Raw genomic sequence first — 26,789 nt, forward strand, 5'->3', positions numbered from 1 at the left:
TTTTAAGTCTGATGAATCAATAGTTTAATACATTCAAACAGTAATCCTAATTTCATGCGCTGGAATATGAATTAACCAACTCTTGTTTATATTCAACCGCAATCTAGACCACCATCTAGCGGTCAAACAGAGCAATAACAAGTCACTCTTCATTTTCACACCATCAACATTTTTTTCTCCATCCTTTAAAAGTAGGGAACATAAATACATTTAAAAACAGATGTTTATCCATCATTACACATTTTAATTGAACACACCTATAAAGCTAAAGTTTCATGTGTATGCCTGATTGTATCCATTGATAACAATGGGAATTAGGCAAGACCCCCAAAAGAGAAATCTACAGATCCATTTGAAGAGCTTTTCAAATCCTCTTCTCGTTCCTTCTCCCATTCTGTTTCTCGCAGACATACATGGACTGCTTGTTATGGGGGGGTGCCTGAGCAATAAACTGCATAGACTAAGACCCATAGAATTAGCTTTAATTAGATTTCTATGCACAGACCCTCTTGGACAACAGGCAGGACACACATTCAACCGTTGAGATGTAAACCTTTCAGGCCCTCCTCTTGTTCCTTTGCATCCTCTTCCCAGACTGCGCTCCCTTCTGGGCCCCTCTCACCATGCCTTTAAACTGGCCCTGCATCTTTGCTTTCTTCCTACACACACAAAACACAACAAAGGGTTATTAAGCTTTCGCCATTACAACTCTACTACAATGTTTATTACTAGTTCATTGCTATGTTTATTACTAGTTCATTGCTATGCGTTTACCTGCGATTGAGCTGTGCTTTCCTCAGAGGAATGTAGGCATATGGATCAACCTTTCCTTTCCTCTTCACATCTCCTTTACCCTTCTGGAGAAAAACAAAACAAAAAAAAACACACTTCAGCCTTGCGGAGATTCAACAAAGAGCTGACCAATAGTCCCCGCTTGAAATCAACCTAAACACACTTCAGCCTGTGTGCATGTGTCACCTTGGCCTTGTAGTCTCCCCCCAGGTCTCTGCTCCCACCCAGAGGTCTGTGGATCCCCGAGCCTCCAGCTGAAAGAAAGAAAACATGCATGAATGCATACACACAAGAGATGGCTGAGACCAGCAACCAGAAAACACAGACAAATAGAGACAGACTTATAGTCAGCTGTACCTTTGTATTTCAGCTGGGGTTCAATCTCCATGTCATCATCGTAGTGACCATCCCGGAATGTCCTCCTCTTAGTCTTTATCTAAGAGAGAAAGAGATGGGGGGGGGGGTTCAGAGGTTTCAGAAGTTGTGTCAGCAGAGGTAGGAAGTAACACATTTCAAATACTCTTGTTACTGTCAGAGTAGCTTTTACGAGTACTGGTACTCAAGTATTTTTTTTTGTCAGTAACAGTTATTCTACTTGAGTGGGATTTTTCAGTACTCTTTCCACCCTGGTGAGTGGGGGAGCTTGTGAGTGAGGGAAAGAGTGTAAATGGGTGATTGAGTGAATATCAGCCAGTTCCATTACATTAAAGTAACAGAGGAGTGAATGAGTGATTGATGGTTGAAATAATTACAATTGTTTATTTCTCGAGTCTGAAGAATATTGAAGTCTGGCAACTTTGTTTATGCACTTTATTTTGTATAGATTTTTTTATTTACATATGAATAGCTTATTTTATTTTTTTAACATACAGATGTGCCTTGTTACAACTGATAAAATAAATTAACCTAGTTCCTACTGTACATTAATTGAATCTTAATCTTAATTAAATCTTGGGTGTGATTTACGACCATATATTTTGGCATACAAATATATAAGGGGAGGCCGAGCCGATGACCTAATTTCAAGATGGCTACTACCTACATTCCGGTTAGCAATGTGAAGCATAAACAAAATAAACACTGAATTCGTTGATACACACCAACAGCCAGGACTCCACAAATCATGGGAATATATTATTTGTCTGCCTGTGACCTAGTTATTGATCACCAGCCCCAAGAGTCAAACTGTTTATTTTGCTCAACGTTTTCACCAAACATCTTACAAGGTAAGCTTCGATTTGGTCTGTGTTTGACCGATAGCAACATGGGGGTATCAAATGAATCCTTAGGTTGGTAGGAACAAATCTAACATATTGACAATGTTACCGGAAGATGTATGACTTAATAGCAACATTGAATGCCCACCGAGTGACTATATCTTTGCGCATCAAAAATATGTTGCTTGCTTACACACTGTAGGCATCCATTACACAGGGGATTGGTTATGGCACATTGACAGTTTTGTAGCCAATGAGATAAGCTTTCCAGGGATATGCAGTTCACCTGGGTGGGACAAAGCAAGGCCTAGAACCTTTTATGCGTAATGCAAAATATTGCTACCTGGCTCAGAGACAAGAAGCACAGAGCACGCTACATTAACAATGTAAACAGACTGAAATTAAAGTGACATCGCTTTAGCATAAAAGATGCTAAAGGGGAGGGGGAAAAGGGGAGGGGGAAAAAAACGTGAAAAATATTTGGACAACGAGGATTTCGACTTGGCCAATTGCTTTCCAGGAGGATTGGATCCCCTTTTAGAGTTAAGTTGTCTGCATTTTGCGCTTTTTGATTTAGTTTACATAGGCCTATGTAACAAGTCATTTCAATGTTATATAATTCCAAAGTAGTTATTGTCCATGTTTCATATTAGTTCACTGTATGCCGTTTCATCCTTGTAACTTTGGAGAGGCCACTAAACTCTCATGACCATTGTTTATTTGTGCTTCTATTTGCATTACTACCAGGTCCTCCACAAGACCAGGAAATAGTATAAGACTATTTCAACACTTTGTGGACATTGCTACAATAAAATAGCTTTAATTCTCCACAAGCAGATGACCAAAGCAAAAAGGTCAAACCCCTCTTTCCCAGTTGGCCTTCCGAGAGCAGTTGGCTGAATTGGGGGCCCAAATTAACCTCACAACTATCAACAAGACCCCCCACTCTAGGTGAGTGCCACTATCCAACTCGCATGCCAAAAGACAAGTCACAACATGCACATGGTATGGTGAAAGTGGAATCTAATCTATTTACACTTTTGATGCAAAACAAAAGCCTTTTGTAAATAGTTCAGCTTATTTCTATTCTTGCACCTTTTTTAGTGAAGGACACGTGTGTAACCAAGTTGATAAGACATTTTTATATATTGTTGTGTGTATATATCTGTTGCTTTTATATGTTTTTTTCTTTAGAAACAGTTCATTTGTATGTGGGGACAATACATTGGATAAGTCTAGGCTAAATGTTTAGGCACTTTCGGGAGTTTGAAAAAGGAATATTCATCGCTAGTCTGACCAATCGTAATCCACGCTTCAAGATTGTTTTGATGACGCGGACTGGGATATGTTCCGGGTTGCATCTGAGAATAACATAGACGAATACACTGATACGGTGACTGAGTTTATCAGGAAGTGTATAGGAGATGTTGTACCCACTGTGACTATTAGAATCAACCCTAACCAGAAACTGTGGACATATGGAAGTTTACATAAACTTAAGTTTAAATGTATTTGGCTAAGGTGTTTCACAATTCCTGACATTTAATAATAGAAAACAATTCTCGGTCTTAGGTCAGTTAGGATGACCACTTTATTTTAACAATGTGAAATGTCAGAATAAAAGTAGAGAATGATTTATTTCAGCTTTTATTTCTTTCATCACATTCCCAGTGGGTCAGAAGTTTACATACACTCAATTAGTATTTGGTAGCATTGCCTTTAAATTGTTTAACTTGGGTCAAACGTTTCAGGTAACCTTTCACAAGCTTCCCACAATAAGTTGGGGGAATTTTGGCCCGTTCTTGCTGACAAAGCTGGTGTAACTGAGTCAGGTTTGTATGCCTCCTTGCTCGCACATGCTTTTTCAGTTCTGCCCACAAATTTTCTAGGATTGAGGTCAGGGCTTTGTGATGGCCACTCCAATACCGTGACTTTGTTGTCCTTAAGCCATTTTGCCACAACTTTGGTAGAATGCTTGGGGTCATTGTCCATTTGGAAGACCCATTTGCAAACAAGCTTAAACTTCCCGACTAAATGTCTTGAGATGTTGCATCAATATATCCACATAATTTTCGTTCCTCATGATGTCATCTATTTTGTGAAGTGCACCAGTCCTCCTGCAGGAAAGCACCCCCACAACATGATGCTGCCACCCCGTGCTTCATGGGTGGGATGGTGTTCTTCGGCTTGCAAGCCCCCCCCCCCCCCTTTTCTTCCAAACATAATGATGGTCATTATGGCCAAACAGTTATATTTTTGTTTCATCAGACCAGAGGACATTTCTCCAAAAAGTGTGATCTTTGTCCCAATGTGCAGCTGCAAACCATAGTCTGGCTTTTTTGGAGCAGTGGCTTCTTCCTTGCTGAGCGACCTTTCAGTTTATGTCAATATAGGACTCCTTTTTACTGTGGATATAGATACTTTTGTACCGGTTTCCTCCAGCATCTTCACAAGGTCCTTTGCTGCTGTTCTGAGATTGATTTGTGCTTTTCGTACTAAAGCACATTCATCTCGAGGAGACAGAACGCCTCTCTTTCCTGAGCGGTATGACGGCTGTGTGGTCCCATGGTGTTTATACTGGCATACTATTGTTTGTACAGATGAACGTGGTACCTTCAGGTGTTAGGAAATTGCTCCCAAGGATGAACCAGACTTGTGGCGGTCTACAATATTTTGTGTGAAGTCTTTGCTAATTTCTTTTGATTTTCCCATGATGTCAAGCAAAGAGGCAGTGAGTTTGAAGGTAGGCCTTGAAATACATCCACAGGTACACCTCCAATTGACTCAAATTGTGTCAGAAGCTTCTAAAGCCAGGACATCATTTTCTGGAATTTTCCAAGATGTTTAAAGGTGCAGTCAACTTAGTGTATGTGAACTTCTGACCCACTGGAATTGTGATTATTTCACTTATAACACACTGTCTAAACAATTGTTGGTAAAATGACTTGTGTCATGCCAAAGTAGATATCCTAACAGACTTGCCAAAACAATAGTTCGTTAACAAGAAATTTGTGGAGTGGTTGAAAAAAACGAGTTTTAATGACTCCAACCTAAGTGTATGTAAACTTCCGACTTCAACTGTAACTCCTATCATTTCCTCATAATCTCCCAGATGTTTCTTTCCAAATATATACCAAGTTTTTGCATGTCAGAATCATGTAATTACACATGAATAGCATGTACCTTTGGGTATGTCTATTTAGGCGGAAATCTACGTTTTGCCATTACATCGAATGAGGTTAAACTGTACTTCTACCATAAGTAGAATATTCAGTACTCTTCCCACCATTGTGTCAGAACTCTCAGCAGGCAACTTCTTACACAATGATATTCATTTTGTGGCAAATCCTAACTTTATCCAACCTAATTAATAGCAATGGGAGACTTGGGCTGCGTTTACATGGGCAGCCCAGTTCTAACATGTTGCACAATTATCAAATGATTTGTCAAAAGACCAATTAAGTGGCAAAAGATCGGAATTAGGCTGCCTGTGTAAATGCAGCCTAAGTGAAAATGTGGCTTGAGTGGACTTTAGGGTTGACGCATTTAACAGGTTGGGTTGTAATCAAACGGGTTGTATAATCCCTCCGATGAAGCCAGTTTCACAAGTGTTTGTGCATATTGTCCCGATGCTACAACATGAAAGGAGCTTTATTCGGGACATGGGGAGGTCGTGTACCGCGTCTAGGAAAGGAAGTCGCCACAGTGAGCACAGATCCCATGGTAACGTGGAAAATCAGTAGGCAACGCTGATGGATACTCACACTCTTGACTCCAGCCTCCTCCAGAATGTCTTTCATCTCTCCCTCATCATCTGTAAGGGAAGAGAGAAACATCATACTGAAATGTGAACAAAAAAGATGGATTCGTGGATTTATAAAGCTCTTTTCACATCATAATTTAGCTACACAGTAACCCAACCTGGACCGCAAAGAGAAAGCAGAAGCAGGTTATGATAGACTATTACTAGATGTAGAGATTGAGTAATGTGGGTGAAGGCAAAATACTCATTTCCATTTCCACAAACTGGAAGATAAAGTATATATTTTTATTTTAAAATTAGTTGTAGATGAAAATGTGGTTGAAGAGAATTTCAGATCACTTCTCTCTCTCCTCCCATAACAAAGAGTGAGTTTGGGTGTCTGTGTGTGTGTGTCCTACTACCTTTAGTCTTGTCTCCCTCGTCATTGTCCTCTTTGATGATGAGTCTTCCGTCTGACGTGACCTTGAAGTTGTGCTGAACTTTAGCCCTCTTCTTCATGTCTGGGTTGGTGGCTGAAACACACACACACTCCCAGGTCAATACATACACTCTCCATACAAAACAATTAATCTCCCCGTCTACCAAAAACCATGGGTCGTGATCCTTAAGCACCAAAAAGAAAACTGACATTAACAGCAAGAAACTACATTGACTTGTCAAATAAGAACAGCTCATTTTCATATCGCAAAATGTTTAAAACATTTTCCTTTGCATGTCCTAATGAACAAATCTAGACCAACATCAGTCATATTTCATTCCAGACAATCCTTCCTTCCCTCGATCACTTCTCTTTGTTGATCGGAGACAACTGGGTGGATGTTAGCAGTAGTTCTAGACTTTTCATCCTGATCTGAATGACCAAAGGGAAGGAAATACGCTCCCTGGAATGAAACACAGCAGTAGTTTCAACACCACAAAGTTGAGAGTAAAGGCTCCATTACCCAAGACCCTCTGGGAGACAGTGGGATCCAGGAAGTTGAGTGGTTCGTCTCCCTGTCCCTCCTTCAGCCAGGCCCGCCCCTTCTGCTTTGTGGGCTTCTTCTGGGTCTTGGCGCCCTTAGGCCTTTCGTCATCTGACATATCAGAGTCCGACTCGGCCAAGATCTCCTCAATACTGAGAGAGGGAAGAGGACAGAAGAAGTGATGAAGAGAGAGAGTCACAAATCGAATGTTAAGATGTGTATTACGGAGTCAAGAGTAGTGTAGCGTGTGTATACCTCGCTCCCCTGGCTTTTGGCTGGTCGTCCCCGCTGTCTGAGTCGTCGTGGTCTTCGTCCGCCAGTCTTGATCTCTTGGTTCTGGCCTCAGCCTTACGGATGTTCACCAACACCTTATGATGCTCCACAGGCAGCTTGCTTTTCACCAACTCAAACCTACAAATCAAATGTATTTATATATCAGCTGATGTAAGAAGGGCTGTCTCAAAGTGCTGTACAGAAACCCAGCCTAAAACCCCAAACAGCGGTGATTAGGAAACACTCCCTAGAAAGGCCAAAACCTAGGAAGAAACCTAGAGAGGAACCAGGCTGAGGGGTGGCCAGTCCTCTTCACAATGTACATTGCCCTAAATGTACAGTCATGGATTTCACTTGTTTTTTAACTTGAATGTTTTATAACGTGCAGGTAACTGCGAAAATAATGAAAACACTTGAGTTAATGAGGGAACATAAAGTACACTGAACAAAAATATAAATGCAACAATTATACTGAGTTACAGTTCATATAAGGAAATCAGTTAATATAAATGAATTAGGCCCTAATCAATGTATTTCACATGATTTAATCAGCTTCTTGCTATGCCACACCTATCAAGTGGATGGATTATACTGGCAAAGGAGAAATACTCACTAACAGGGATAAACAAATTTGTGCACAACATTTCAGAGTAAAGCTTTTTGTGCGTATGGAAAATTTCTGGGATCTTTTATTTCAACTCATGAAACATGGGACCAACACTTTACATGTTGTGTTTATAAAAATAAAAAAATTTCAGTGTACACTATCAGTCAAAAGTTTTAGAACACCTACTCATTTAAGGGGTTCTCTTTATTTTTACTATTTTCTACATTATATAATAATAGTGAAGACATCAAAACTATGAAATAACACATATGTAGAAACCCAAAAAAAAAAAAAAGTGTTAAACAAATACAAATATATTTTATTTTTGAGATTCGTCAAAGTAGCCACCCATTGCCTTGTTGACAGCTTAGCACACTCTTGGCATTCTCCCAACCAGCTTCATGTGGTAGTCACCTGGAATGCATTTCATTTAACAGGTGTGCCTTAAGTTAATTTGTGGAAATTCTTTCCTTCTTAATGCGTTTGACCCAATCAGTTGTGTTGTGACAAGGTGGGGAGGTATACTGAACATACCTCTATTTGGTAAACGGCCAAGTCCATATTATGGCAAGAACAGCTCAAATAAGCAAAGAGAAAACGACAGTCGATCATCACTTTAAGACATGAAGGTCAGTCAATACGGAACATTTCAAGAACTTTGAAAGTATCTTCAAGTGCTGTCACAAAAACCATCACGCACCATCAGGCCTTCATGGTTGAATTGCTGCAAAGAAACCAATAAGAAGAAGAGACTTGCTTGGGCCAAGAAACACAAGCAATGGACATTAGACCGGTAGAAATTTGTCCTTTGGTCTGGAGTCCAAATTGGAGATTTTGGGTGTGGGTGAACAGATCTCTGCATGTGTATTTCCCACTGTGAAGCATGGAGGAGGTGGTGTTATGGTGTGGGAGTGCTATGCGGGTGACAGTGATTTATTTAGAATTTAAGGCACACTTAACCAGCATGGCTACCACAACATTCTGCAGCGATACGCCATCCCATCTGGTTTGGGCTTAGTGGGACTATCATTGGATTTTCAACAGGACAATGACCCAACACAACTCATTTACATTTACATTTAAGTCATTTAGCAGACGCTCTTATCCAGAGCGACTTACAAATTGGTGCGTTCACCTTAAGACATCCAGTGGAACAGCCACTTTACAATAGTGCATCTAAATCTTTTAAGGGGGGGGGGGGGGTGAGAAGGATTACTTTATCCTATCCTAGGTATTCCTGAAAGAGGTGGGGTTTCAGGTGTCTCCGGAAGGTGGTGATTGACTTCGCTGTCCTGGCGTCGTGAGGGAGTTTGTTCCACCATTGGGTGGCCAGAGCAGCGAACAGTTTTGACTTTAACTCCATGCTTAATATGGGCTATTTGACCAAGAAGGAGACTGATGGAGTGCTGATGTGTTATTTCATAGTTTTGATGTCTTCACTATTATTCTACAATGTAGAAAATGGTAAAAAATAAAAACCTTGAATGAGTAGGTGTTCTAAAACTTTTGACCGGTAGTATATGTTGAAAGCAGATACTTCCACACAGGTTCCGGAGTTAAGCCCTTCCGGAGTTAAGTCTACATCCTTGGTTCGCAATATCTAGGTAACATATGGAATTGTTGTAAGATAGTCATACCATGGATCATTTAGCCATTTGATTTGGGATTTTAGAACCCCTGTAGGTAGGTATAACATCCCCGACTAACATCCCATAATGCTTAAAGTCATCTATAAAAATGTGGGGCAGGCCGGTATTTTGGCTACCATGGCAATGCCCCCATCCATAGGGCAAGTGTGGTCACAATGGTTTGATGAGCATGAAAACAATGTAAACCATATGTCCATGTAGTGTTGAACGGCGTACGGAAACTTCTGTACCTTTTCCAATACTGAACATGAAATACGTTTTCGGTACTAGAGTTTGTTGCTGCCGGTAATGTCAACTGTGTCTCACGGATCAAGTCAGTCTATCAGCGCAGCTGATGTCCCCCTTCTGTGCAGCATGAGTGGGGAGCTAACACTCTTGAATAATGCGACACGGCATGCAGAAACTGTTAGAAAAACAATGCCTTCACAATGCAAGGCAATACCGATAGATTTCAGCTTGGCCGTCTAACCTTCCTTGCTAGCTTACAGTTGAAGCTAACATCAATAAACTCCCCTCGTTCTTTGTGAAACGCCCGCAAAATATGCAAAGCGTATTGCCACAAACTTTATTAATTCACTTAAAATCAGTCCCTCTCGCACATCCCTCCCAAAGATTATCTACTGGCTCAGCGAACTGACTGTGTGTGTGTGTGAGAGAGAGAGGTCTCAGACGTGCCCCCCCTTGTGTGAATGACATCATTATTAGGGGTGTACCAAGTACCTCGGACAAAACACGCATCATACAGGATATGGAACATCTATGCCAATGTGTGTACAATATCCACGTATGTCCCTGTCCATTACTGCCATGTGGGTATTGATAAAAACAGCTACAGCATGCCACTCTTCAACTCAGATCCACATAAGGCTAATCATCTAGCAAGCAAACTAGAGTGAAGTGTCAAATCAAATATGTTTCCTAAACTTACCCAAACTTCCTGATGAACTTGGTGAAAATGTTTTTCAGTTTCGTCCTGAAGTGTCTTCTAACGTCATCCTTGATGTTCCCAACACCCTCCATCTGAGAGACACAACCATGTTCAAGCAAAGTTCTGCAAACCAACTTCAGCACCAACATAAGTGGTTCTGCTACACAGACCCAGAAACCCAACACAAACCGCACACAACCCTACCATCACAGTGACGTGTCCAGCCAGCGTCTTGGGGTCCATGACGAAGAGGATGACCTTGACGAAGCTGAGCGCTGCTTTCACAATCTCCCTGGTCCGAGACGTCAGCAGCAGGCACACGTTGTGTAGGAGGTGCTCCATCGATCCCATGTCTATAGAGTCTGACACGCACACACACTTTGTAACAGCTGCGCCAGTGATGAAATCAACTAGAGCAGGGCTGTCAAACTCATGCCACGGAGGGCCGAGTGTCTGCGATTTTCACTCCTCCCATGTACTAGATTGATCAACTAAGGTCACTGATGAGTTAGGAAGTCCCCTCACCTGGTTGTCTACGTCTTAATTGGATACAAATTGAAAGGAAAGAATGAATGAAAACCAGCAGACACTCGACCCTCCATGAAACAAGTTTGAAAGCCCTGAACTAGAGGGACATAAACACACCATAAACACACACCGTAAACAGTGTCAGTGTGAGGGGATTTACCTTTGTACTCAAAGACCAGTCTGGTGAGAGCCAGGACTGTACATGTGATCATCGTGACCGAGCCGGTCAGCCCCACGTAGACCAACAGTAGGTACTGCTCCAAGGCTTCTACAGAGGGACAGAAAGACGGGGAGTAACTCTACGTGATTGTAAGAATCTAGAGGACATGTAAGCCTAACCAAACGCCTCTGGTCGAGTAATCCTTACCTTTGGCATCTCCACAGAACCTGATAAAAGCGTTTCCTATCTCCACCAGTAGAGTGTAGGCGTTCTTACGAGCTCCCACTGACACCTCCTTAGTACATATGATCACCTAGGAGAGTTAAAGAATAGTGTAAGTGTGTGAGTGCTAGCGTGAGTATGTGTGTGTGTGTGTGTGTATACCTCTGGTAGCAGGGCAGTGATGAAGTCTCTGTGTTCATCACTCAGCTGTTTCACAATGTGGATAAGACACTTTAGTCTGGGCTGAGAGAGGAAAAGGGAACGAGAGGGAGAGTTAGACAAAATTAAGCTGGTTGAGCCGTCCTTGCACTCAGTTAAGGGCGAGGAGCACACACAGTCTTACCCTCTTGGCGGGAGATGAAGCATTCTTCAGTGTCCCCAGCAGAACGTGTTTGAGCGTCTCTAGGTGAGAGAGAACGAAAGATCTACACTCCTCCCTCTCTCCACCGCACATCTCCTCCAATACGCGGTATGCCTTCTTCTGCATGTGTGGCTCCTTATTCTACACACCCAAAAATCAGAAAGGGAAACACGTATGAGCTGTGGGGGGGAAATAAATCTGTTATTCAACTCCTGGTAATCTAAACAATATATTGCGCACTTTTAAAAGTGACGTGTTTAGCATTTAAAACAATATGGCTGGTTTGGAAAACATCTCCACAACTTTGCGCAGTCAAAATGTCACGTGTCCTAACCTCCAGGTATGGCCTAATCAGCTCAAAGGTCTGACTCATTGTGACCTCATCTACACAGGGTGCCATGGCAACCATCAGGTCCATGACAGACAACCTGGGGGGAGACACAGATGTAAGATTTTGATTTCATTTTGTTAAATGTTAATAGGAATGTGGTCTTGGCATTGTACAGTAATGTAATTGTAATACAGAAATGTAATCTTATAATTCACTCCAAACACAACTAACTAAGCACATTCCTACCGTATGAACTCAGTGCTGTCTGGGCTGCTGAGTCTTTCTGTAGCTTTCGATAGGAAGGTACACACCATCTGAGAGGTAAAACATTACACCACCAGGAGGAGACAAAACGTACATTTTTTTTAGGCATTTTGTTGAGGCATGGAGGTGTGGGTCTCTAAATGAATGAGCATGAAAGAGGCTCTCAGTTTTTCCTAGATTCCATGAATCTTCTCTTCTCGCCTTCTCAAAACTCAGGGGAGGAGAAGTCAGAGAGGAGAGGAATTTTGGAACTTGTCCTCCATTGCGTTTTGAGAAGGAGGCGAGGAAATCAAAAGAAAAACTGTGATCGTTAAGGAGCCAGAGTGTGTACCTGTGGGTCTGTGACAGTCAGGTAGACTTTAATGGTGTCTAGGACAGCCATCCTGTAGGGGCCAATGTCTCCAGGAGCAGGCTGCTGGCTGAACACGTTGAACAGGATGGGCAGGAAGTTCTTAGCAAAACGCCCCACCTCCGCCTTCTCCTCTTCTACAGGGGGAACATAGCAGAGGAGCGTTTAGCAACTGACCTACATAGCGTGTGTGTAATAGAGGTGGTTCTGGGAACTATCATCACATGATGAGAAACTTGAGCTAATGCCTAGGCTTTATGTTTGTGTACGTGCGTGTACCGGTGTTACAGCTCTTGGTGATGAGTGTGCGTATGGCCTGGCAGATGGTCAGTCGTAGGTCAGGCCGTTCGTTGATGGCCATGCCCAGTGCCCTTGCTACACCTTTAAACGACACCAGCAGGTCCAAGGGCCCCACACAGAACCCTGGCAGCATGGTCCAGATCTGACGGGAGCAGAAACACACCAGTGAGTACGGTCCAGGAATGGACACGGTCCAGGAATGGACACACTATCACAGAACACACCATATCACCAGGAGAAAACTAAACACCTTATCATGGTGCAGATGTGACAGGGACACACAACACCTCAGTGTCGGGAACACCAAGAGGCCATACAAATTGTATTAAATGTTGTTTTTAAAGTGAGGCGAGCAAAAATAATAATAATTATAGTCAAAAACCTAGCAGCCTAATCAAGAGATATGAGTTTAAGAGGCATAGTTCAGCCATAATTTGAGAAAGTTCTGTCTCTCTTTACTGGAAGCAATTTTTTGTTTTTTTAAGAAAAATGAGGGGCATCCGTTAAACATGTCAATAAATGTATATGGCCTAAGTAGGAGTAGTACAGCTATGACAGGAAGTACACAATAGCTTTGACAGGGATGCAAGGAGAGAGACAACACTCAAGTCTGGTAGATATGTAAGGGATAAACACTGACTGTCCTTTTGGGGGGGGGGGGGGGGGGGGGGATAATGGACGATGAGGAGCGGTTTATTCCACCCATACCAAGGTTGCCAAACAAAACTAAAGCACAAATTTACTGGTCGAATCGACTTTTATCGATACTTTCAGTCGGTAAGTAAATTCATACCATTTCATCCTTCCACTGAAACCTGGTCATTCGTTCTATTGGTTAGATTGCTAGAGAAGCGGACTGGCCATTTGTTATTTTGGTAAAAGGTTTCTGGAGACGTGCACCAGTAGTTAATTATAATATTCGATTGCTACGCAGGCTGGAAGCATTCTTTTTCATTGCCTTCTAGCTAGCCAATCACAGCTAACAAAGTCACGTCAAACAGTGCCGCTAGATTAACAGCATTGGCTTAAGCTGTTTTCTAGTGACATTTATGTGGATACATCCATAACAAGTAGACTATGCAGATGAGCGATTTCGGCTGGTACAGAAAAAGTTCCTGTCTCGCCAGGAGTCAGGAAAATCTGCCAATATGACAACCAAATTCAACTGAAAACAGCTGGTTAAACGTAAAAGCATGTTGGAGTATGAGAGCACGAGCGCAACTTGCGTCATGACTGCAACATAGTAAAAGAAGGACCAGAGAAAATCATATTCAAAGCTCACCATCTTAAGGTCATCAGACGCTGTAAAAAACAAGTCTCTAGAAACAAATATTATTTTTTAAACATTTATTTAAGTAGTCAGTTAAGAACAAATTCTTATTTACAATGACTGCCTAGCCCGGCCAAACCCCAACGACGCTGGCCAATTGTGCGCTGCCCTATGGGACTACCAATCACGGTCGGTTGTGATACAGCCTGGAATCGAACCAGGGTCTGTAGTGAAGCCTCTAGCACTGAGATGCAGTGTCTTAGACCACTGTGTCACTCTCGGGAGCCCAAATCAATGCTTTTTCGTTGTTGGACCTCCGTTTCCAATGAAACGCCCATCCATGAGCTACTTGCTATGGGCGTCACTGCTATTAGCTTCACGACTGACATTTGGACCAGCGATGTCAGCCCCATGAGCATGCGGAGTCTGACAGCACAGTGGGTCAACGATGATTTCGTACTGAGGAAAGCCGAATGCGCTGGTTCTCTTACCGCTGCTGCCAGTTCAATGGCATTTGAGATGTTTGAAACATGAACACACTCCAAGCTCCATTCGAACAACTGACTCAAAAAATAAGCTGATCAACTGTGTCTGCAGCAGACGTGATTCCCGGTGTCATGGCATTGAAACGCCTGCTCAACAAAACTGCCGACAGACCGTGGGGTTACAACTCGCAAAAGTACTCTACCAGAGGCTGTGAACAAGCGAGTCGGTGTCATTCTCTCTGAGCCCCTTTACCGTGTCGCCACCCTGCTTGATGCTAGGTACAAGGACCGCTATTTCTTTATTAACAGGCATTCTCTCTGAGCCTCTTTACTGTGTTGCCACCATGCTCGATGCTAGGTACAAGGACCGCTACTTCTTTAACAGGCATTCTCTCTGAGCCTCTTTACTGTGTTGTCACCCTGCTTGATGCTAGGTACAAGGACCGCTATTTCTTTATTAACAGGCATTCTCTCTGAGCCTCTTTACTGTGTTGCCACCATGCTCGATGCTAGGTACAAGGACCGCTATTTCTTTAACAGGCATTCTCTCTGAGCCTCTTTACTGTGTTGCCACCCTGCTTGATGCTAGGAACAAGGACCGCTATTTCTTTATTAACAGGCATTCTCTCTGAGCCTCTTTACTGTGTTGCACCCATGCTCGATGCTAGGTACAAGGACCGCTATTTCGATGCAGACAGGAAACAGGGTTTACATGAAATGTTAGACAGCTGGACAAGATGGAAACAGACACAGTGCGCACCGACGAAGAGGACCCACAACAAAAGAGGCCACGGACAGACAGAGCTGAAACGTCACTGCTTGACATGTATGATGAAATCCCTGTTGAGAATGAAACGACGGAACAAATGAACAATGAAACAGCACAGCAAGTAAGTGAAAGAAAAAGATTTTGATTATGTTTTACTGGTAATGGGGACATACGTACATGCCACCAAAATAACTTTTTGGTCAGTGTGTGTTTCAGCTATTTAACTGCACTAGAATGCTTAAAAAGGCTGCTACATTTTTAAATATCAGTATTGGGTTTTTTGTCTAGGAACATATCGCATCGGCCAAAAATGTCATATCGGTGCATCCCTACTACATGGTATAGTGATTTCGAACAGTAAAAAGGTGCCCATTGTTGGAACTACTTCAGAGATATATATTAACGCCGACTCTAGAATCCCTTTCTAGCCAATCAGAATGGAGTATTCAGCAATGCCGTGGTATAAATGACAGATATAAAAATGGAACACCCTCACTGCATGGAGACCTAATCTAACAAGATTCTTACCTGCAGCTGGAGTGTCTTGTAGACTTTAGCCTCCAGTTTCTGTCCAGCCTTCTCCAGCTCCTCAGCTACAACACAGACAGGCACAGAAATGAGCGATGCATTGTTTACGCTTACACCCATTCACACACAGACCATTATTTACCTCTCTGTCGGAGCGTGGCAGCGAGCGGCAGGAGATATGATGTGTAGTAAGCCAGTTGCGTGTTCTTAACGTGATCCCGTATGACAGGGATCAACCAACTACGAGGGAACTCCAGATTGTCTCTGCCAACACACACACACACAATTATTAATCTGGTCAACTCTGAAAAGACACAATACAAACTAACCGTAAAAAAATACAATACAATCCACTAACGTAATAAACAGCTATAACTTAGTAACAAACAGTAATCCCAGTAGCAGACATACTCCAGTCCAGTGATGTTGAGCGGTACAGCGGTCAGCAGTACTTCAGGTCCCATGCTCTCTACAGCGCCACCTACAGCCAGGTCCAGCTCACCACAGAACGGGAACCGGGGGGTGGAGCGCAGGTCCGCTAGAGACTGGAGAGACTGAGAGAAACAAAGTTCAAATTATTGTCCAGTTCTAGAACAAGTGGTAAGTAGTTGGGCATGACAAAGCCACTGTGTGTGTTAACTTGGTCCTGTCGGGGAGCATTACCTTGGTCATGACCGGGTGTGTGTGTTTCCCTGCTGCTCTGTAGAAGCAGCCCAGCAACTGCAGAACAAACGGCCAGGAGGCGTGGAAACGATACGACAGACCCTCCTCCACGATACTACAATACACAGAGGCAGCATAAAACTGGATATCAAAACATAAATATCTATATATAAACTCCTTAATTATGCCTTGACCCCTGCGTGAGTCAGTTAGCTTGATGTTCCAAATCGCAAAAAAATCAAGGACTTTCTTTGTTTCATTAGCAGACACCAAGCCCCTCCCCCTGCCACTCACAACAAAGAGACGAAAGATCCCTTCCTCCTCTCTGACAAGCAGTTTCCACTCACTATTTGCATTTGAGGTTTGGTCCAGGATTAAAAAATATATATATATATATATATATATTTTTTAAAATCGGTCATATGGACACAGAAAGACATCGAGACATTATTTTAACTTAATAGAGGAAAACTTTACCTACGTAACAATACCCGTTTAAGTATCAACTCCCAAAATGTTGGACTGGGCAGAGCCTACTAAGACAGGAGTATCAATGAACATGATTGTGGAAAACTAATACTCAATTTCATGCCGCGCGCGCGCCGTAGTCTGTGTTTTATAAAATGTGCACTGGGCATAAAAATATATTTGTGTAAGGAATTGGCAACTCGTTCTCATTCTGAGAAATAAGCTTCTTATCCAGGTAGGCCATTTTGATTTCAACATCTAAAAGAAAGTGAACAGGGTATGTTGTCCCAACAGTTGGAGACAGACAAGGGTGTATTCATAACTGCTCAACAGTTATACCTTGTAGGCAAGCAAATAGATCAAAGTTGGCTAGACTTTAAATATAAAGATTAGCTGGCTACTCAGTGGGCTTGTCCTTGATGTGACCTGTATTAATTGTCTATAATGCCTTCTACCAGAAGTTGGTCATTAATAGCTGATGTGCATGGTTCTAGTTACACTTGTAACAAAAAGGTCATTTTTATAGAGCGACTTGAAAGCCAGATCAGTGACTATTGCAAAAACAGGTTAAACTATTTTGATATAACAATTAAACTATTAGTGGGTCTTATGGTTGAAGTCTTATGTTTAGCCTAGGTATAACTTCATTCCTGACTGTTTGAAATACCTTTAATTATGCAACAAAGCTTATTTAGCGAAAAAAAGAGAACATGAATCGGCTATAAGTTTTAGGCCGTATCACCCAGCCCTAGTGAGCGAGCGCACTATCCCTAGGTGAGTGTGTGTGAGTCTCACCGGAACATCTTGCAGACGTAGGAAGGGTTTCCAGAGGAAGCGGTGGGGCTGACGGGGCCGATCTCCTCCATGCGAGGAGCCACACACTCCGACAGCAGAGTCTACAGCACACGAGCACAGTTAGGGCCACTTAACAGGGTAGGTGTAAACAAAGTGGTGAGCTTGAAGTATCTTACCTTGAGTGTATTGGTGGCAGCAGAGACGACCTGTGGGTGAGGTGACAGGAGGCAGGACATGGCTGTGGAGAAGAGACGAGGGAGATGACCCAGACTTAGAGACGACTGAACACTGAGGAGAGAGAGAGTGAACATTCAGTTAACTATATTTTTACTGCTGCAGGTGTAGTGTACCCTGGTGTAGTGTACCCTCCCAGGTGCAGTACCCTACCTGGCCAGGTGAACGTGGGCTTTCTCCATTACAGCCAGCCAGGCTAGTAGAGGCTGCAAGTCATTCTCACTGGGCAGGTAGTCATACAGGGCCTGAAGAGAGAAAGAACATAACACAGCACCGTTAACCCATTTAACCATTTTCAGCCCAGGTTTACAGTGTAAAGGGGTTATGAATATGTGGTGGTGTTTTTGGATCCCAGGCTGTGACTTTAGCTTTGTGACCTTACCGTGATGATCTGAGCATTGAGTTCAGCAGACAGGGTAACAGGGTTGGGTTTCCCACTGAACAGCTTATGGAAGGCCTGCATGGCACATGCTGTCACCAACTAGAGAGAGAAAGCAGGGAGAGGTCAGTTTGGGAAGGTGAGGTGTGTGTATGTATGTAGGTATGCGTGTTCTCACCACGTGGCTGAGGGTCATCACCCTGAGCAGAGTCTCACAGCAGGACTTGACGGCATTGAGAGGGAAGGTGACCATGAGGTCCTTCAGGAGACCCAGGACGTGCAGGGTGGTGGTGTCCTCCTTACTGCCTGAATAAAAAAAAACAAATCCAGAGAAGCTTAATTAACCTCTTACTCCTACCCTCTACTTTTTCGAACATTCTGTTAAAAATCGCGCAACATTTCAGCGCCCTGCTACTCATGCCAGGAATATAGTATATGCATATGAGTGGATAGAAAACACTCAGACGTTTATAAAACTGGTTAAATCACGGCTGTGACTATAACAGAACTCTCCGGACATTTTTTCGAAACTGACAGCTAAAGAATTTACATCGCCTCCTGATGAATTTTATCACTTATTAACGTGTACTAATACCTAAAGTTGCATTACAAAAGTATTTCGAAGTGTTTTGTGAAAGTTTATCGTCGACTTTTTGAATTTAAAAAAATGACGTTACGTTATGAAACGCTATTTTTTCCCGTTTATCACACAGTCTACATAGAACAATATCTAGGCTATATATGGACCGATTTAATCGAAAAAAAGACCCAATAGTGATTATGGGACATCTAGGAGTGCCAACAAAGAAGATGGTCAAAGGTAATGAATGTTTTATATTTTATTGTGCGGTTTGTGTAGCGCAGAATATGCTAATTATTTTGTTTACGTCCCCTGCGGGTCTTTTGTGGTGTTACATGCTATCAGATAATAGCTTCTCATGCTTTCGCCGAAAAGCATTTTAAAAATCTGACTTGTTGCCTGGATTCACAACGAGTGTAGCTTTAATTCAATACCCTGCATGTGTATTTTAATGAACGTTTGAGTTTTAACTAATACTATTAGTATTTAGCGTAGCGCATTTGCATTTCCAGAGATCTAGATGGGACGCCTGCGTGCCAGGTAGGAGCAAGAGGTTAAAGGGTCATGTAGGGGCGATTTGAGTTCTCTAGCTTTGCTTCAGACCTTCTTAAAGACAGTGTTGCAGTAGCATAATCACAAGCCGCAAGCCCTGTCAATCAAAGCTTTGAGAGTACAGAGTTAAAACAACGGACCTCATAAATAAAATGACAGACTTAAATCGTTGCCTCTGTATTCAAATAGGGGGTTGTACCTCCTGCCTGTTCAATCTCTTTGATGCAGAACTTGGCGGCCATCGCGGCAGCAGGGTGGTGGGTCGGGGCGTTGTCTGTAAACAGTAAGTCACTGCCTCTCAGGATGGAACACACACCGTGCTGCGCTGCTTTACGGATCTGAGGTGGAGAGTGGAAACAATTGATTGCCAAATGATTGTGAATATAAGGTACTCTCTGCGCGGGCGCGCGTACCTTGGGCTTGCTGTGGACAGTGAAGCTGAGTAGACCGTGGTATGTCTGCAGAGTAGACGGGTAACTCCACACTGTGACATCCTGCTTCCGCAAAAGAGTGGAGAGGCACGACAGGATCTGGAGAAAGAAAACACACATTGAACATTTAAATAAAGTTATGTTAAAAGGTAGCCGCCGGACGGACACACACACACTCACCCATCTGAGTGCGGAGGCGGACTCTGAGCTGGCCAGGGTGGACATGACGTCCATCAGAGCTTTGGCCGTGTCAGAGAACTTAGAAATCAACACTGGTGCTGGAACCCTGAGGGACACAACATACATATTCAAATCACTTAACAAATACTTAAAACACATAAACCACAGTCAGACCTAAGACAGTAGGCAGGTTTCCATTGACCCAGGTTTATTTGACAAAAGCATTGTCGCAAAAAATATAATTGTGACGTGTGTAATGGAAATGGCAGATATAGGAGACATTTTTTAAAGGGGCCGGTAGACGTACAGCCAAATTCTCCAAAACAACGTTGGAGGCGGCTTATGGTAGAGAAATTAACATTGAATTCTCTGGCAACAACTATGGTGGACATTCATTCAGTCGGCATGCCAAATGCAGTGTCCCTCAAATTGCACACTGGCCTTTTATTGTCCCCAGCACAAGGAGCACCTGTGTAATGATCATGCTGTTTAATCAGCTTCTTGATATGCCACAACTGTCAGTTGGATGGATAATCTTGGCAAAGGAGAGATGCTCACTAACAGGGATGTAAACAAATGTGTGCACAAAATTTGAGAGAAATAAGCATTCTGTGCATATGGAACATTTCGGGGATCTTTTATTTCAGCTCATGAAACAAGGGACCAACACTTTACACGTTTGTTCAGTATAAATGAAAACACACCCTAGCAGGTAAATGTCGGATCTATTTTTCTAAATGTCGACAATAAAAAAATATTTAAAAATCACTGGACAAGTTTATGGAAACAGCTAGTGACCACAGTTAGCATGGGCGAGAGCTGTGACGAACTGTGGGACTAACCGTTTCATAACCAGGTTGAGGAGGTAGGCTACAGCAGCCAGAGACTCCCCTGAATCCACTGCCTCCAGGGTGGTCATCTGAAACCAGAGAGAGAGAGAGAGAGAGAGACACACACACACACACACACACACACACACACACACACCAAGTTTAGTCTGAAAACAAACTATTTTTCTTCTGGTTAGACCAGAGTATTGTCCACTGTACGTATGAATTCTGATCGACTTCATTGCAGGAGCATAATGCAACAGAGAATAACATTCATCTTAATATGCCTCCTGTTCGTACGCACGTGCAAGCATCCAACGCAATTATACCTTTGTAGGAGGGTCATTCATCTAGTGATATTGAAACTATGATAGACAGGCACAAGCGGTAATTAGGCCCTACTCACCAGAGCTGCAAAGTACTCTGTTTCCGTCTCCTTCCCTCCCTGAGATCGAATCACCTCAGTCACCGCAGCCAGCACTGCACATATCTATGGGACGAGACCGATACGAATAGTGAATATCTTTGACAAGTTACTGGTTTAGACCCTATGCAGCGGAGAGGTGAACATAACATCAACACAACAGTGGTACACCGTTGATGTCAGCTTCTGTTACAACATTTTCATCTCACCTTTATTTAACTAGGCAAGTCGGTTAAGAACGAATTCTTATTTACAATGACGGCCTTTCCCCGGCCAAACCCTAACATACAATGCATTCGGAAAGTATTCAGACCCCTTGACTTTTCCCACGTTTTTTACGTTACAGCCTTATTCTAAAATTGGTTAAATACATTTTTTCCCCTCATCAATCTACACACAATACCCCATAATGACTAAGCGAAAACATGTTTAGAAATGTTTGAAAACGTATTAACGGAAATACCATATTTACATAAGCATTCACAGACAAAATTGAACTCAGGTGCATCCTGTTTCCATTGATATGTTTCTACAACTTGATTGGAGGCCACCTGTGGTAAATTCAATTGATTGGACATGATTTGGAAAGGCTTAACTGTCTATATAAAGGTCCCACAGTTGACAGTGCATGTCAGAGCAAAAACCAAGCCATGAGATTGAAGGAATTGTCCGTAGAGCTCAGAGACAGGATTGTGTCTAGGCACAGATTTGGCGATGGGTAACAAAATATTTCTGAAGCATTGAAGGTCCCCAAGAACACAGCGGCCTCCATTCTTAACCTCTTCAACCTATGGGGGCGCTATGTCATTATTGGATAAAAAGACGTGCCCGTTTTAAGTGCAATATTTTGTCACGAAAAGATGCTCGACTATGCATGGAATTGACAGCCTTGGAAAGACAAAACTCGGACGTTTCCAAAACTGCAAAGATATTATCTGTGAGTGCCCCAGAACTAATGCTACAGGCGAAACCAAGATTAAGTTTCATACTGGAAATGCCCCAGATTCTGAAGGCGCTGTGTTCCAATGTCTCCTTATATGGCTGTCAATGCGCCAGGAATGAGCCTGCCATTTGTGTCGTTTCTCCAAGGTGTCTGCAGCATTGTGATGTGTTTGTAGGCATATCATTGGAAGATTGACCATAAGAGACTACATTTACCTGGTGTCCCGCCCGGTGTCCTGTGTCGAAATTATTGCGTAATCTGTAGGTCCATGCGCGTTCCATTTCTTCAGAAGAGAAAGTCAACTGCCACGAAGGATTTTATCGTCGATAGATATATGAAAAACACCTTGAGGATTGATTCTAAACATCGGTTTGCCATGTTTCTGTCGATATTATGGAGTTAATTTGGGAAAATTTTTAATGACTTAATTTTCGTTTTTTTTCTTACCCAAACGTGATGAAGAATGAAGAAAATGGACCGATTTGAAAACACAAATAATATTTTTTGTAAAAACGGAACATTTGCTATCTAACTGAGAGTCTCCTCATTGAAAACATCTTAAGTTCTTCAAAAGGTAAATTATTTTATTTGAATCCTTTTCTGGTTTTTGTGAAAATGTTGCCTGCTGAATGCTAACGCTAAATGCTACGCTAGCTATCAATACTGTTACACAAATGCTTGTTTTGCAATGGTTGAGAAGCATATTTTGAAAATCTGAGATGACAGTGTTGTTAAGAAAAGGCTAAGCTTGAGAGCAAATAGATTCATTTCATTTCATTTGCGATTTTCATGAATAGTTAACGTTGCGTTATGGTAATGAGCTTGAGGCTGTAGTCACGATACCGGATCCGGGATGGCTCGACGCAAGAAGTTAAATGGAAGAAGTTTGGAAAACACCAGGACTCTTCCTAGAGCTGGCCGTCCGACCAAACTGAGCAATCGGGGGAGAAGGGCCTTGGTCAGGGAGGTGACCAAGAACCCGATGGTCTCTCTGACAGAGCTCTAGAGTTCCTGTGTGGAGATGGGAGAGCTTTCCAGAAGGACAACCATCTCTGCAGCACTCCACCAATCAGGACCTTATGGTAACGTGACTAGACGGAAGCCACTCCTCAGTAAAAGGCACATGACAGCCGGCTTGGAAAAGGCAACCAAAGACTCTCAGACCATGAGAAACAAGAAAACCCTGAATGCCAAGCGTCACGTATGGAGGAAACCTGGCACCATCCCTACAGTGAAGCATGGTGGTGGCAGCATCATGCTGTGGGGATGTTTTTCAGCGGCAGGGACTGGGAAATTAGTCAGGATTGAGGGAAAGATGAATGGAGCAAAGTACAGAGATCCTTGATGCAAACCTGCTCCAGAGCCCCCAGACTGGGGTGAAGGTTCATCTTCCAACAGGACAACAAACCTGAACACACAGCCTAAACAAGACAGCGCAGGAGTGGCTACGAGACAAGTCTCTCACTGCTGTGCAGTGACGCTCCCCATCTAACCTGACAGAGCTTGAGGATCTGCAGAGAATATTAGGAGAAACTCTCCAAATACAGGTGTGTTAAGCTTGTAGCATCTTACCCAATAAAAAAGTACTGAGTAAAGGGTCTGAATACTTGTGTAAATGTTATTTAATAAATTGCAAACATTTTTTTTTTTTTAACTATTTTTTGCATTGTCATTATGGGGTACTGTGTGTAGATTGATGGAACAAAAAGAATTTAATCATTTTTAGAATGCTGTAATGTAACAAAATGTGGAAAAAGTCAAAGGGTCTGAATACTTTCCGAACGTACACTTACCAGGTCATTTAGAATAGTACAGCCCCCCAGAGTTACACACCTCTTTATGGGCAGCTGAGTTGGACTCCCAGAAGCGCTGCACCTTTCTGAAGGTGAGGTTAGAGCAGTCCGACAACCCACTGAGGAAGGTCCCTGCGCTCCTCTCTGAAAGGGCCTGCTCTGCCGTCTCCTCCATACAGGCATCTCCCCGGTCACCCGCACCCCTCTCCAGGGTTCCTGCCTGCAGCTCGTTGTGCAGCTTGAGTGCATCAACTGTCAGGTCACTCTTCTCTGGAGAGCGAGAGAAGATAACAGTATCTAAGGGTCGTGTACTACTGACTGACATTAGGTCCTCTTAGTGGATGATTGTTTTAAAATTGGGTAATGCAATTACAAATTCAATCATTTTCTAATAAAGTGACAATGCCCAAGAAGTCTGTGTTCGGAGGATATTATGGAACCGGTGTTAGGCACGAGACAAAACGAGTTACCAACATATTCAAATAATGATTGACGTATTTTAATTCAACTTATTTAGATGAATTTATTCATACTATTTCATTCTTGCACAAGATATTGTCCCGAAACAAATCTAGGGTTGCTACCCAAGCCGGCTGGTCGTTCTATTGGTTCGGTTGCCAGAGATGCGACCCAGTCGTTCAGTCTTTCTGTTCTGTATCTATGGACGAGACCCAGTCGTTCAGTCTTTCTGTTCTGTATCTATGGACGAGACCCAGTCGTTCAGTCTTTCTGTTCTGTATCTATGGACGCGATCCTGTCGTTCTTTCCAAATGTTCCATTGCCACACTGGATTGCAACGTTCTTATCCCTTGCTTGATAGCCAACTACGGCCAACTTACAGTCACGTCAAACATTGCAAACAGAATAACAGTAGCTGCATTTGTTTAAGATGTTTTCTAGTGAAATGTATTTGAATACTTCCATAACAATGAGCTAATGAGGCGCGATTTCACCTGGCATAGAATCTGTGCTCTCTCGTCAGGACAACTGTTGTTCAGAGGAGCTAGCCAACAACACAGCTAACAACTTCAAACTGAAGCTGGAAAGACAGCAAACTAGCTGCACTTCTTTTCATTTCACCTCTTTTCAATTTACACGTCTGTTTACATCCATAAACTATGCCAGCTGATTCATGATTTCGACTCTCTGAGAAACACTGCCTACCTCCCTCTCTCTCTCTCGGCCTGACTCCCGAACCCTAACGTTACACGTGCATTACAATGTACAGTTGGAGATTGAATTTGAATATTTTAACCATGTTGCAAATGTCGGAGACAGACAGTAAGGTTTACACAAATCCCCGCTGTTAAACTAAAAGTTCGTCTAAAATAAGTGTGCGATAATGTCTAGATGCTTTTTAAAGTGGAGATCAAGTTTATAACTTCCCTGCCTAGGCTGATGAGACAGTGGGTTGCGCAGACAGACCGAACAGAGTAAATAGGCTGATCGAAAAGAAAGGAGGACCAAGGCACTCTTCATATAATTAATTAAAACATCTTTAGTATGGCATGTTCAATAGAAACAAAGTTTTAAAAACACGACGTGTTTCATCTGCATGACCTTAATCAGGGACTACAAAAAAATAATACAAACGCGTCGGATTTGAGAAACTTTGTTTAATTATATGAAGAATGCCTTGGTCCTCCTTTTTGATGACCAATTTACCCCTTTTGCCAAAGAGCACCTTCGGTCTACCAAAATGTACTATTGTGTACCATAGCGCCTCCCTTCCTCTTTCTAAGAGTAAATAGGCTTTTTAATGTCATAGATTTAGCTGGTGGTAACTTGTGGAATTAGACACCGGTTGGAATGCGCTTTTAACCAATCAGCATTCAGGATCAGACCCACCCGCTGTATAAACGCAGTTGTGATCCGTCATACCTCAGGTGGTTTGTTGCTTAAATATAGAAATGGGTTGTTTTGGGGTCGAATGTTAAGGAATATTCCATTAAATAGTGTATTGCACTAACAAAACTTTCTAGGTCACGATGAGCCCAACCATAAAACAGTCCAAAGCCCGTAGCATAGGATTGTGTTAGTTAGAACTACTATGGTCGGCACTAGGCTAGTTGGAGCTAGCATATGATATGGCTCATATGTCAGCATAGCTGCATTATTAACACAGCAATGAGAATGGACTCAAACGACACTGACAACTTTCCAGAAAGTTGGGCACGTTACAAAAGTTGAAAACAGCTAGCCTTTCTTTGTTTAGAAATTGTGTAATACAGACTGCTTGCTAACTTCGCTGAATGGCTGACTTTCCACGTGTTGTCTCGTCTCAGACCGAGCACGCTGCAAATGCTTACCCGAGGGGCGGCTGAAGAAACGGCTTTTGGCAGCCTGTCTGAATCGGCTCGTCTGGGGGTTCGAGTCGCTGCTGTGTCCCTTTTTCCATCGCTTCAGTTTCGATGCGGCCCCAGATTTTAATTTTCCAGATTTCACCATATTTTCAAATAATACAAACCACTCAGGCTCAGCAAAGCATTTGTCGCAAGTGGCTCTGTCGCTCTCCTGATGACGTAGGGGGATGCGATCACCCAAGTCTTCTTCTTCTTCTGGGGCTTTTATGTCAGACTACAACCCCAAAAGGTTTATTACTGCCAACAACTGGACGGGGTTGAAAAAACTACGTATAAATAAAGCCCATACGTGACAGGAAAAACTTAATCCACCCAAAATAAAACTATAAAAACATCTTCAAATCTCCCTTCTCAGGTTCTATGACCTGAGAGGATGGTAAAGGCTTTTGACGTTAC

At 42.7% G+C, this 26,789-nt stretch overlaps 1 protein-coding gene across 1 annotated transcript; it reads right to left on the reverse strand.

The window, feature by feature from the left end:
- On the reverse strand, positions 1–26,557 carry rrp12 (ribosomal RNA processing 12 homolog). The gene is made up of 34 exons (XM_029669933.2): positions 26,340–26,557; positions 24,071–24,300; positions 21,277–21,360; positions 20,883–20,959; positions 20,041–20,146; positions 19,843–19,959; positions 19,629–19,767; positions 18,476–18,603; positions 18,301–18,399; positions 18,072–18,163; positions 17,861–17,972; positions 17,685–17,785; positions 16,422–16,536; positions 16,170–16,312; positions 15,901–16,022; positions 15,759–15,823; positions 12,686–12,848; positions 12,389–12,543; positions 12,040–12,107; positions 11,797–11,890; positions 11,445–11,603; positions 11,264–11,344; positions 11,087–11,192; positions 10,880–10,987; positions 10,396–10,553; positions 10,192–10,283; positions 6,990–7,145; positions 6,714–6,886; positions 6,174–6,284; positions 5,774–5,823; positions 1,150–1,228; positions 979–1,046; positions 775–857; positions 1–659 (listed from the first exon to the last, which is right to left on the reverse strand). Exons 1-34 carry the CDS (start codon positions 26,476–26,478, stop codon positions 557–559), a joined length of 3,876 nt encoding a protein of 1,291 aa, XP_029525793.1. The 5' UTR covers positions 26,479–26,557; the 3' UTR covers positions 1–556.
- Between the last annotated feature and the right edge of the window lie 232 nt (positions 26,558–26,789).

The sequence above is a fragment of the Oncorhynchus nerka genome, linkage group LG10 (genome assembly GCF_034236695.1).
Source record: "Oncorhynchus nerka isolate Pitt River linkage group LG10, Oner_Uvic_2.0, whole genome shotgun sequence".
NCBI classification, from domain to species: Eukaryota; Metazoa; Chordata; class Actinopteri; order Salmoniformes; family Salmonidae; genus Oncorhynchus; species Oncorhynchus nerka.

Excerpts from the sequence above, each read along its gene's own strand:
- rrp12 (XM_029669933.2), bottom strand. The coding sequence starts at position 26,478 with ATGGTGAAATCTGGAAAATTAAAATCTGGGGCCGCATCGAAACTGAAG. Across the intron at positions 17,973-18,071 it reads GCCCACGTTCACCTGGCCAG|TGTTCAGTCGTCTCTAAGTC; the intron begins GTAGGGTACTGC and ends CTCTCTCCTCAG. Across the intron at positions 10,284-10,395 it reads CTGGACACGTCACTGTGATG|ATGGAGGGTGTTGGGAACAT; the intron begins GTAGGGTTGTGT and ends TGTGTCTCTCAG.